This window comes from Myotis daubentonii, chromosome 13, assembly GCF_963259705.1.
Source record: "Myotis daubentonii chromosome 13, mMyoDau2.1, whole genome shotgun sequence".
Taxonomy (NCBI): domain Eukaryota; kingdom Metazoa; phylum Chordata; class Mammalia; order Chiroptera; family Vespertilionidae; genus Myotis; species Myotis daubentonii.
Window position 1 is genome coordinate 43020048 of NC_081852.1, and position 12270 is coordinate 43032317.

Consider the following 12270-nt stretch of genomic DNA (forward strand, 5'->3'; position numbering starts at 1 on the left):
CTCAGGACAGCTCCAGCTTCAGGAGTAGCAACATCAGTGCTGTCCTCGCCCTGACCCATCACTCTGTTGTCACACGAAGTGACTTCCCGCCCCCCCCCCCCCCATCTCATTGGTTCTGCTCAGCAGCCCTTCAATACACCAAGCAGCCCCATTTTACAGCTGGGAAACCGAGACTGCGAAAAGTCAAGTGGCTTTCCCAGCATCCTTAGAGTTGCAATGAGACACCAAGGAGAAAACTGGGATTCTGACGCTGGAACAGAAAACGGCAGGCGATGAGGCGGGCAAGTCATTGAACAAGGACTGCAGTGGTTGATGTGTGTGTGTGTGTCAAGAAATAGCCAGCCTTGATGGTAATGGAAGAATAAAATGAAAATTTCATGCTCTCCTCATGGAGAAAAGCTCAGCTACGGAGGCCTGGAGGGACCAATCCCAGGGGACAGGTAGAGCTGGGGGTTGACCAGAGCCGTCCACTGGGAAGTGCCTGTTGAAGAAGCCAGGCCTGCCATTCTCATCCTCGCCCACATGAGTTCAGATACCAAACCGGACGTCCACCACACACCCAGTAGTGATGGGAGGGCAGGCGGGCCATTGCCAACACGGCTAGCGGGAGTAGGAAGGAAACTTTTCTGGAAGGCCGTCAAAGGCAGCGGGAGCCCTGACAATGCACCGTTCTTTGGCTAACCTCTTCACCGAAGGGACACTCATCTCGGCGTTATTCATGACAGCAGAAAAATGGAGACAATTTAAATATCCAACAAAGAGGGATCTGTTATACAGTTCATCATAGAGCCATGGGATGGAATATTATGCAGCCAGTAAAAAATCACTTTTGTGAAAGTTTTCATTGCAGAGTGCTCATGAGATGATGTAAAGCAAAAAAAGTAATCTTGTTTCTTCCTTTAAAGGCAGAGCTTAATTTAAAGGAATGAAGCGCTTGCCACGGGTGACCCACGCCATCGGGGGACTGCAGAGGGGCGTCAAAGCAAAGCTCAAAGGCGTCTGGGAACCAGTGTCGCTGCAAGGCCCTAACTCCAGGCGCTAGTCAGCTGATATCTGCCCTGGCACCTTCTCCTACTCACAGTTCTGTGACGTTCTTGGGGATGCCCTTGGGCAGGCCCTGGAGGTGCTTGTTGCTGCATCGGACCACGGTGTCCAGGCAGGCGCATTCCTGGGGGCACTGTGGGCGGGGCAGGCAGCTCCCCTCCTCCTGGCCTGGGGAAGAAGCCAGATCAGTGAGGGGCAGGCCTTCGTAGTGCCTCCTGTACCCAGGGCCCTGTGTGGGGAGCCTCAGAACAGAAGCCCCTCTCGGACCCTCCCTCAGGCGCCATACGTCTCCTCTGGGCTGTGCCCCTCCCCCACCAGGGACAAAGCCCCTTGGACCTGTTGTGAGGTTAATACAGGTCTTGGATTGATCTCTTCTACTTCGGACCCAAGGTGGCCCTGGACACAGCAGAGAAGAGGGTGGCAGCCACACGTTTTCTTGGGCACCTACTATGCGCTAGACCAGGGGTGGGCAAACTTTTTGACTCGAGGGCCACAATGGGTTCTTAAACTGGACCGGAGGGCCAGAACAAAAGCATGGATGGAGTGTTTGTGTGAACTAATAGAAATTCAAAGTAAACATCATTACATAAAAGGGTACGGTCTTTTTTTTTTTAGTTTTATTCATTTCAAATGGGCCGGATCCGGCCCGTGGGCCGTAGTTTGCCCACGGCTGCGCTAGACACTATCGAACAGTCTCCTTAGCGGTGCAGTAAGGGGTGCCACTCTCACGCCTAGGATGTGAGGACAGAGCCGTGTCTCTTCTTTGTTCACCGAAGGAGCCTAGTACCCAGAGCGGGCCTGGCACACGGGAGCCCTCCCAATAGATCCGTGGGATGAGATTTAGGGAGGTTAACGAACTTGCTCAGGTCTAGAGACCAGTTAGGAGCAAGGTGGGCTCCGTACCCATTGCATATGCCGGACAGAGTGAACCCGTAAGCCTGCAGCACCTGGAGCAGCCAGGGGGCAGGCCTCTGGGTTAAATGTACTTATATCAAGAAAATCCACTAACATGTTAAGTGGGACTTTCTCTGAAAGTCAGATGATTGGTAATGTTTACTTTCTTTTTTATTATCCATATTTCCCCATTTTAAAACAATAAGCTTATTATTGCTCTTATATCACACACCACCACCACCAGGCAGGGGTAGGGTGGGTGCAGCACTGAGAGCTGTCTCCCTGCTCCTTGCTCCTCCCCATCAACAGAGCCTCCCCCCACCGGCCTCTCCACTCAAGGGCCTGTCACAGGGCGCTGCCCGCCACTCCCCGCCCTCTGGCCTGGCCCAGCTCTCCCTCTCCCCTGCCTCCTGGCAGGGGACGGGGGGGGGGGGGGGGGGGCGGGTATCCGAGTTACCTTCCTCACACCTGAAGTCAGGGAAGGCCACGTCCTGCAGGGGAATCTGCCGCAGGAAGTCTGGGTTCTGGCACCTTGGGTTCCCGGTCACGATCTTGCGCTTCCGCAGCCAGTCGCCCAGCCAGGCCAGCCGGCAGTTGCAGTTGAAAGGATTGGCCAGGAGGTTTCTGGAAGAGACGGCTCGTGTGACCACGCAGACACCCGCCTGTCTCGGCGACCCCAGCAAAGCCCTCTGCTGCCCGCCACGCACTGTTCACACAGCCACCCACACTCCCCCAGACACCCAGCCAACCACTCGCCCAGGGCAGCACTCCAGCCTGGTGAGCCCCAGGTTTCAACACACCCCGGGGAGCACACATCCCCGAGTTTGTCCTTTAAAGTAAGCGACAGGGAGGCGTGCCCTGGGAGGGCGGGTGGGCGGGGTTCCCAGGTGCAGATGCTGCCGCCAGGGCCCGAGCTGAGAGCTGAGCCGAGGGCTGGACTTACAGCGTGGAGAGGGCCTGCAGGGTGTCGAAGGCTCCGGGGGAGATGGTGGCGATCTGGTTGTCGTAAAGCGAGAGGAGGCGGACGTTGCGCAGGCCCGTGAAGCTGTCGTTGTGGATGCAGCTGATGCGATTGTTCCTCAGCATCCTGGGGCGGGTGGGGGAGAGCCCACGCTGTGCCCTGTGGCCATCTGCCCGAGAGGTGCATTGGCCACCACCAGCGAGTTCACGGATTCTCCCCGGGAGGCACTGAGCCCCAGCACCTGAACCCTTCACACCTGTGCCCCCTCCAGACCCTCCGCCTCAGCAGTGCCCTCCTCTGCCTCTGTCCCGTATGGCCTCACTGCAGCCCTCTCCTTCACTCCCTGGGTGCCCAGTGCCTCCCTCGCTTCCAGGCCATGCTCCACCTCAACACCAGAGAGACTTTCCTCAAACCTAACCCAGTCGTGTCCCTCTTCAGCCAAAAACCTCAGCAGCCTCCATATTGCCCACAGAATTATGTTTAAACTAGAGGCCCAGTGCACGAATTTGTGCACGGGTGGGGTCCCTCAGCCTGGCTGGCGATCGGGGCCAATTGGGACTGTCTCGCTCAGTCCTTATCGGGGTGATCAGGGCCGGCCAGCCAGGTGGGGGGAAGGGCCAATCGGGGCTGTTGGCTGGGGGGGAGGGACCACAGGAGGTTGGCTGTGGGAGCGCACTGACCACCAGGGGACATTCAGCATCTGCTCCCTGGTGGTCAGCGAACATGATAGTGACCCGTCGACCATTTGGTCGTTTGGTCTTAACAGTTGCTTAGGGTTTTATATATATACTAGAGGCCCAGTGCATGAATTCATGCACAGGTGGGGTCCAGCTGGCAGTGGGGAGGGGCTGGGGGCAGTTGGCTGGCTGGCCCCGCCCCCTGGTCAAACTCCCTGTTGAACTCCCCGTGGAACTCTCAGTCAAGAGGACAATTTGCATTTTAGCCTTTTATTATATAGGATATATATATATATATATACATATATATATATATATATATATGCTTTGCTCTTTAGCATGTCCAGTAGATCTCTGGAGCCTGTCCAACCTGCCTGCCCCCAGAGAGTGACACACTGTCCACTCCTTTGTCCTGCAGACCTGCTGCCCAGGCCTGCACCGCCCTGCCGTCCCTGGCTAGGATTTCCACCTACAATGACCTCTCTCCTCGTTTATATCTATAAAAGTTTCTGTTCAGATAAACCTGGCTCAGTTCTCCTCCCCAAGCAAAAACGAAACCCAAGCCTGACACAGAATAGGCAATTCCCCAAAGAAATTAAAATGGTTTATGAGCAGTCACAAACAATGTTCAAACTTAATAGTAATCAAAGACATTTTAGCGATATTACATCTTTGCCTGCCAAACTAAAAATAAAAACATAATAATAATAATAAGTGATGCCGCCAGGGCCGGCAGGGTGTGGGCGACTGGGCACTTCCAGCCTGGTGGCGGAGAATGACGTGGGACCTCCCGGGAAGGGCACTGTGTGCTCTTGCCCAGCAAGTCTGCGTTCAGGGGTTCCTCCCAAGGGAATAATCCTGGGAGGGCACAGAACTGCATCACAAATATACTGACCACACCATTGCTCACATTTAGACATTAGAAATAGTCTAAATTTCCAGTAACATTCAAAGTGATGCTGTGAAAGACATTTTAATGAGTTGTAAAGGTGCTCATGTTGTGTTTCAGGAAAAAGCAGGTTACAAAAGAAAACGTACTATAGGATCCATGAGAAAGTCTGTATGTATGCATGCACGCATGTGGGTGCGTGTGTGCATGTGTATGCAGGCATACACATTGTTTCTGCAGGGTGGAGGGGCTATGGCGTTTCTGCTCTGTCCCAGCGCCAGCCCTCCCCTCTCCTCTGTTCCCACCCAAGTCTTCCTCAGAAAGGACCCCAGGGACTGCTCGGCACCCTCACTCAAGAAATACAAGGTACACAGCCTGGCAAAGTGGCCACACTGTTTGCAAGGGAAAAAGCAAACTGCAAAACACGGCAAATAATAAAATCCACTTTTTATAAAATGGAAAAAAATCCCCAGAGAGTCCTTCCTACACTCACGGACCTCACCCAACCTCCACGTGAGCTCAGAAACAAAGCTGGAGCCTGCTGCAGGGCCGGCTCCAAAGCCAGGCAGGGCTTTGAGACCGTGCGGCCCAACAGTAGCTACTCACCACAGGTTGCTGTTTAGATTTAAATCAATTAAAAGGAAATGAAATTTTTCCCTGGCTGGTTTGGCTCAGTGGCTAGAGCGCCGGCCTGCAGACTGAGGTCCTGGGTTTAATTCCAGTCAAGGATTTGCGGGCTTGATCCCCAGTGCGTGTGTGTGTTTGGGGGGTGGGGGGGCGTGCAGGAGGCAGCCGATCTATGATTCTCTCTCATCATTGATGTTTCTATTTCTCTCTCCCTCTCCCTTCCTCTCTGAAATCAATAGAAAAATATACGTATACATATACATACACAGGAAACAAAATCCAAAATAACAGGAAATGAAATTTAAAATTTAGTGCCTCAGCAGCACTAGCCACACGCCAAGTACTCCACAGCCACTGGGGGCCATGGTGCTGGGCAGCGCAGACAGTGGGAAGTCCGACTGGACGGCACTGTCTACTGGACACGCTAAAGGTCCGCATGACCACTGAGGAGCCGGCGCTGCCTGGCCAGGGTGGCCCACTGCACCATTAGAGGAGGGGCAGGTGACCCGGGATCCCACTGGGTCTGATGTCTGGTTAGCTCTGGTGGGCTCTGGGCTCAGGGGACCCCAGCGTCCCCAAAATGGTGGGCCATCACTGCTCGCCCACCTACACCCACGGCGTCTCCTCTGCAAGGTCCCGCCCTGGGGCCCCCAGCCTCTCCTGCCTGCCGTCGAGCCGGAGCTCTCGAACGGAACACACGTGCTGTGTGTGCTCCTGCAGCCTGACCACTGGGCAAGGAGAGGGGACCTCCGGAAGGCCCGCCTCCTCCATCCCTTCACCAGGCACCGGCCCGCAGCCCAGGGAACAAGACACAGGCCTCACCACAGTCACCAACAGTCTGACTACTTGGCCCACTGCCCTCAGGCTCCTCAGCTGCCCCTCCTCCTGCGAACTGGGGCCAGGGAGAGGGGGCCTCCCACCCTCTTCTCCTTTCCCTTTAATGCAGACACCCGCTCTCTGGCTTTTGCCTACCGAAGTCCCTACAGAAGTGCCGCCACCACCCTCTCGCGGCCCACACACTCACAGGGTCCTCAGGCCGTCCAGGCCGCGGAACATGCCACTGCGGATGGACTCCAGCTGGTTGGCGGTCAGGTGCAGCTCGCTCACCGAGGCAGCGCCCTCGAAGGCCCCGTCTTCGATTTCTGACACCTTGTTGTTGCTCAGATTGCTGGGAGAGGAGGTGGCGGGAGGGTGACGGAGCTCAGGACCCCCGACCCCCTCCCGACACCCAATCCCTGTGCACAGGAGCCCTGCCCCCCTACCCCGCAGGAGCTCCCGACACCCAGAATCTTCCTTCTGCATCCCCGGCCAGCGTCCTGACTGCAACCTTCCCGCCAATGGGCCACTCACATTTTCTTCAGGTGGGTGAGTTTTTTAAACATGCCCGTGGCCTCCAGGATGGAGATCTCATTGTTGTTTAATCGCCTGTAAGAGGCAATCGAGGGAACTTACACACCGTAAATGACAGACACTGAACTATCTTTCAGTGCGGGGGGGCTGGGGGACTCACAGCTCGGCAGTGGACTGGGGGATGCGCTCGGGGATCTTGGTGAGCCTCAGGCTGGAGCACTCAGCCACGCCGGCCTCACAGCGGCACTTGTGGGGACAGACCACGTCGCTGTTGCACTCGCTGTTCAGCTGATAATCCTCCGTGCCTGCGGGGAGATGGCCGGGCCGGGGCTGAGGGCCGGGGCCAGGGCCGGCTCCAAGCAGGCTCGCCCACCCCCTCAAGCTGCTGCCCCAGCCTCCTGCCCCCCCACAGCCACCATCCCACCCGGACGGCCCCCGGTTCCCCCACTTTCCCACCTGGAATGAAGTACTGCTCTTTGGCTGCAAAGGGAAACACCATGACGTTAGTGGGATCGTCCAGGACTTGCAAGAAAGCCCAGGCCGCAGGCCCACTGCCCAGCCGGACGCACCCCAGGAACAAGGCTGGGGTCCCAGACCAGGGCCCACCTGCCCAGCCCCTGTGTGGAGAAGCCCTGCCTTGCCCGGGCCAATGCTGGGACAGCACCCCACCCAATTACACCTCTCAGGGAGGGCCAACGCCAAGGGCACTCTTCCGTGCGCTGGCACAGCTGGGGCTGGGGGACACCAGGCCTCCGACCAGAATCCAGGCTCAGAAGCTGACCCACCCTGTCCGCGGCCAGAGGCGGTTTCTGCTGCCTCTGGACCTGGAGGAGGCCGCTCTCTCACTGCGAGGGTCCCAGGCCGCCGAGGGTCTTAGGCTGAAAGTGGTGCGAGAGCACTGGCCTGGGGGTGGAGGACCTGGGTCCTTGTCTGGGTCCTCCCTCGGACCTCCCCTCCCCAGGCTTGGGGTAAGACAGGGGCGGGACCGAACACCGTTCAGATCCACGTCCACCATTTGGGGCCCACACCCGGGACATCCTTGCTGGAGCCAGCCCGGAAGCATCTCGGTCCCCGAGCAAACGGAAGACAGACGGGGGGCAGGCAGCTACCTGAGCACCGGAACTTCTTGCTCTTGATCTGCCCGATGCGCTTGTTGGCCAGGCGCCCGGGGCTGGCGCAGCGGGCCCCGCTCGTCTCGATGGGGTTGGTGCGCAGGAAGTCCGCCAGCCACTTGAGGTTACAGTCACAGATGAAAGGGTTCTGGGCCAGATGCCTGTGCAAAGGGGGCAGGTCAGGGGTCAGAGCTGGGGCTCCGGGTCTGCGCTGACCTCCCCTGGGTGAGCGAGGCCTCCCTGCTGGCTCTCAGCCTGAAGCCCGGGCTGGCCCTGGGGAGACACGCACCACCCGAGGGCACCGCTTGGGGGCACCCACCACCCTCAGAGAAGTCTTGCCCAGCATCACAGAGAAGAGGGGCTCGGCAGCTCTGGGGCCCCCAGCTGTGCCTGCCACACTCCCCCGGCCAGCCCCCCTGTCCCCACTCCTGCTCTCACCTGCCCCTCCCTCTGCCTGGGGACATTTCACAAACATGAATGGAGGCAGGAGTGACCTGCGGCCAGGCCAGAGCACCGCTGTCCTGCCGCAGGTGAGGTGGCAGAGCAGGCACCAGGACCCAGGCTGCCTCCTCCGGGCCATTGTACAGGCCGCCCCTTGCCTGTGACCTCTAATTTCCCATTCTTGACAAGATTTCCCCGTGGTGCGCCACCTTCCTCTCCCCGGCTGTAAGGAAATCAATTAGCAGGAGTGGGCTGCGGGCGGGTTCGTGGGCTTTAATGAGCTTGTCTTCGCGGCTGACATCCCAGCCGACGTGCAGGGTCCCCAGGGAGCAGGACTCCGTGCAGGTGTTATCTGAGGGAAAGCACGGCTCAGCGGATCAACACTGTGGCGGGGATGGCAATGACAACAATGGCTGTGACAACATCGATAATAAACGCCCATGAAGTGCACACCATCGGGCCCACAGGCCAGCACGAGTCAAACTATAGGGCCTGGGATTAAAGATGCAGAATGAAGGACACCACCTACCAGTAAGTGCCTAGTTCAACCCAATAGAAGATGACAAGAAACTTCTCTACCCAGAAGCATGCCAGCTGGGAATAAGGACTCGTTATAAAAGCATGACCACAACCGCATTATCAAACGAAGAAGAACGTTAGAGTTCAAACGTCTCCATTTCAGGACCCCTAATGAACGAGTGGGTCCAGGCATTCAGACCAATGGCCGTGTTAACTACAGAAAGAGAGACAACCAGACACCATGTGCCTCCTGCGCAAGTGCATGGTCCTCCCTATGAAGTCACTTTGCCCAAAAAAAGAAAAAAATCGGAACCGGGCCAAGCTCCCAGTTGTAAACTTCTGTGTTCAGGACAGAGGAGTGTGCGAAACGACGCCATGGGGACTACAACCAGGGAAGCCCATACTGGGGGAAACTCCACGGAACCAATGATGCAGTGTATGCAACAAACAAACTGCAAGGAAAGGGGAGTGGAGAGGACACTTACAGATTAAAAACTGAAGTGATACATCCGCCAATATCAGCCAATTGTAATTTAAATCCTGATTCCAGCACATTGCCTTCAAAATTGTATAATGTGTGTGAGACCCTTGGAAATTCAGTAATGAGATATCTGATGCTATCCAGGGATTAATTTTTAAATGTTCAAGATATAATAATAGTGATGTGGTTGTGTTTTTAGAGTCTTTGCCTTTTATACATATGTGTGAAGCGACAAGTGATAGGAGATAAATGATGCCTGGGAGGCAGGGAAGAGGGGAAGTGTAGCTGAAAGGAGACTGGCCCTGAGTGAAGCTGGGTGGTGAGTAGTGGCCGGGTCACAGTACCGCCTTTAATATGCTTATAACATCCTATAACAAAGGATGAAAACAAATTCCTAGTGCCGTTGCTCCTTAATTATAAATCATCATTGCCATGACTGGATTTTATCTGACTTAAGACATTATCCATTGCAAGAGGTACTTTTATGTATTATCAAGAAAGAACAAAATGTCAATTAAATGATATGCTGTCAACGTTGCAATGCACCCCGATTTCAGAGCTGTTAATATAGAAACATGTGTCTTGGAATCAATGGACATTGTTATTATTAATACTATTATTATCAACGGTAGCCAGCATTTAAGAAGCATTTACAATATGCTAAGCTCTATACAAACATCCCCTTTAGTCTCATAACAACCTTATGAAGATGATATCCTCATTTTATGAATAAGTAAACAGAGGCCCAGAGAAGCAAATTAACTTGCCCAGAGTCACACAGCCAATACGAGGCATAGCTGGGATGTGAACCCAGGATTGTCTAACCCGGTGCCTGTGCTCTTTCCTCCCTAAGAGATGATTGTGGTGAGAAAAAGGCACAGGTCAAGACAGTTAGCTGCCTGCACCAGGAGGCCCTTGCCTCCCCCTAGGTCCACCTGCTGGGCAGAGGGGGAGGGGGGGCAGAGGGTACTCACAGGGTCTGGATGGCCCGCAGGGAGGTGAAGGTGCCCTTGGCGAGGCTCTGGATCTTGTTGTCGTACAGGGAGAGAAGCGAGAGGTTCTGCAGGTCCTGGAAGGCATCCGGCCGGATGCAGTTGATCTTGTTGGCGTTCAGGAGCCTGTGGGCAGACCAGGGCCAGGTGGTGAGGGGAAGGCACAGCATCAGACTCATTGACACGTCCTGGGCACCTTCCTGGGCGCCGAGCAGGCACAGGGGTCTGGCCCTCTGGGTGCCCACTCCACACACAGGCGTGGAGAACTCTGACTGCCTCCTCCATGCACGGGGACCAGCTCAGCCACCCCCTCGTCTCTCTTTCAAGGAACCGCTAGAGGTGCCCCTGGCATCCCCAGAAACCAGAGAGCATCGGGGCAAAGCCACCTCCCAAAGGCCGTGGGAGGCTCCTCCCCGGTCCCAGAGTTCCGCGGGGTCCCAGGCAGCTGAGAGGGGCTCCGTGCCTCTTGGGTCCTGGGGGGGAGCCCTTGCTTGAACTCTCCTGGTTCGAGGAGGCTGAGCTGGCCTGGGTGACCCACGTGGTGGATGGCTCTCCTCAGCCATGCCGGCCTCCTCAGGACCAGCCTGCATCGCAGCAGCCTCTCCTTCAGGCCTCCCGCCATCAGTCCGAGTCGCCTCTCTGGCTCTGCAGAGCCCCAAAGCCTCTCACAGCCCTACTGCATCTGCATCCTCCACGCTCCTTGCCTCCGGGGAGTCCCACACCCCCAAGAGGTGGGAAAGGCAGGCTGGGAGGCCAGAGGAATACTGGCCCCCTCCCAGGGCCCCACCCAAGCCACCATCCGATGGGTCCTTACAGGAGCTGCAGGTTGTACAGGCCGCCAAACACACCCCGGGGGAGGTCTGTGATCTTGTTCCCATAGAGGACCCTGGAGAAAGGGCAGCAGAAGGGGAGAGTTAGAGGACAGCCCACCAGGCTGGAGGTTTGTGATAACAAACTGCCAGCAGATGGCAGTAGAGTGATTAAGAAAGAGTCCCCTGTCCTTTCTAGGTGTCCCGGTTAACGATTAATCTGCATTAATCAGTACCGGTTAACAATGCGGATTAACCAGTAACCGGTTAACAATGCGGATTAATCAATAACCGGTTAACAATGCGGATTACTAACCGGTTAGTACTGCAGATTAGTCATTAACCGGTTAGTAATGCGGCTTAATTATTGACCGGTTAATAATTCGGATTTTGTGATGAAAGAAAACATGATAATTTCAAGAGAAATATCAAACGTGCTTTATTCAAAGTAATGTCTATCACTAGCACTTTTCTTCCACATAAAGTAATGAATTAAAACTTCCCGCAAATACTCTTTTTTTGACATGAAATTCGACATTTTTAAGCATAAAAATATCTATGATGTTAACACCTTCAGAAAATTTGACACATGAAGTTCTGAAGCTTATTGTCAATACAACAAAATAGCATACATATCAAAGCGCATACGTATCAACACATGTGTAACCCCACCAATTGAAAAAAATCCGCATCATTAACCGGTGCACCTAGTAGTTTGCATACAAGTGCGCTAAGGGCTCGAGGTGGCCGTCACCCCATGACTGCAGGCACAGCCCTCCCTCCGTCCACACATGGGCCCCACAGAAGCCTGCAAAAGGACCCTTCAGGGAGCCTCGGGGGAAATCAAACTGCTCTGGGACCCAAAAGAGACCGTTCAGGGAGAAATCTCATGGGCGGGAGTAGTTAGCATGTGAGCTCCCGCAGGTCAAGCAAGTCTGTGGTCAGACAAAGCACCGGGAAGAAACAGACCACGGTGCTGGCTGTGCCGAGATCCGGGCGGCGGGTTTCTGTACTTGGGTATGTTCAGTTCTCTACACTGAGCGCGAATTCCGTGTAATACGAAGAAAAGCAGAGACTCAAAAATGCTGTGCAGGCCGGAACGGGCTCAGGCAGACCAAGAGGAAGGAAGGGGGCTGGGGAGTGGGGGCTATTTTATTCCCAACATCACAAGCAGCACCCCCCTCCCCACACACGTTCCCTCTGAGCAAAAACAGTGGGCTGCCTCTTCACACATGACTTCCAGCTCATTCCCGGAGCGGGGCCGGTAGGAGCAAAGGCCCCGCGGTGGGGGCGGGCTGGCGCTGGGGGGGCCCCAGCGTGGCCTGAGTGGAGGAAACAAATGGGACAGAAGCTTGGATGTCGCCTATCCAGCAGCAGGCAGCCTCTGAGACATGATCAGGTTCCCATCTGCAAAGACCCCCCAATCTGCCGTGAGGAGAAGGGCGTGCAGGGGGCAGGAGTGGGTGCAGGGAGT

The 12270-nt window shown here is 55.6% G+C and overlaps 1 protein-coding gene across 1 annotated transcript in view; it reads right to left on the reverse strand.

Moving 5' to 3' along the window:
- SLIT1 (slit guidance ligand 1) overlaps positions 1-12270 on the reverse strand; it is a 149634-nt gene that overhangs the window by 29695 nt on the left and 107669 nt on the right. Inside the window, exons 12-21 of the mRNA XM_059660958.1 lie at positions 10802-10873; positions 9970-10113; positions 7552-7715; positions 6899-6922; positions 6603-6747; positions 6443-6517; positions 6117-6260; positions 2882-3025; positions 2396-2562; positions 1080-1212 (exon numbers count right to left, since the gene is read on the reverse strand). Of these exons, the coding sequence (XP_059516941.1) occupies positions 1080-1212; positions 2396-2562; positions 2882-3025; positions 6117-6260; positions 6443-6517; positions 6603-6747; positions 6899-6922; positions 7552-7715; positions 9970-10113; positions 10802-10873 (1212 nt within the window). The remainder of the gene's footprint in view (positions 1-1079; positions 1213-2395; positions 2563-2881; positions 3026-6116; positions 6261-6442; positions 6518-6602; positions 6748-6898; positions 6923-7551; positions 7716-9969; positions 10114-10801; positions 10874-12270) is intronic.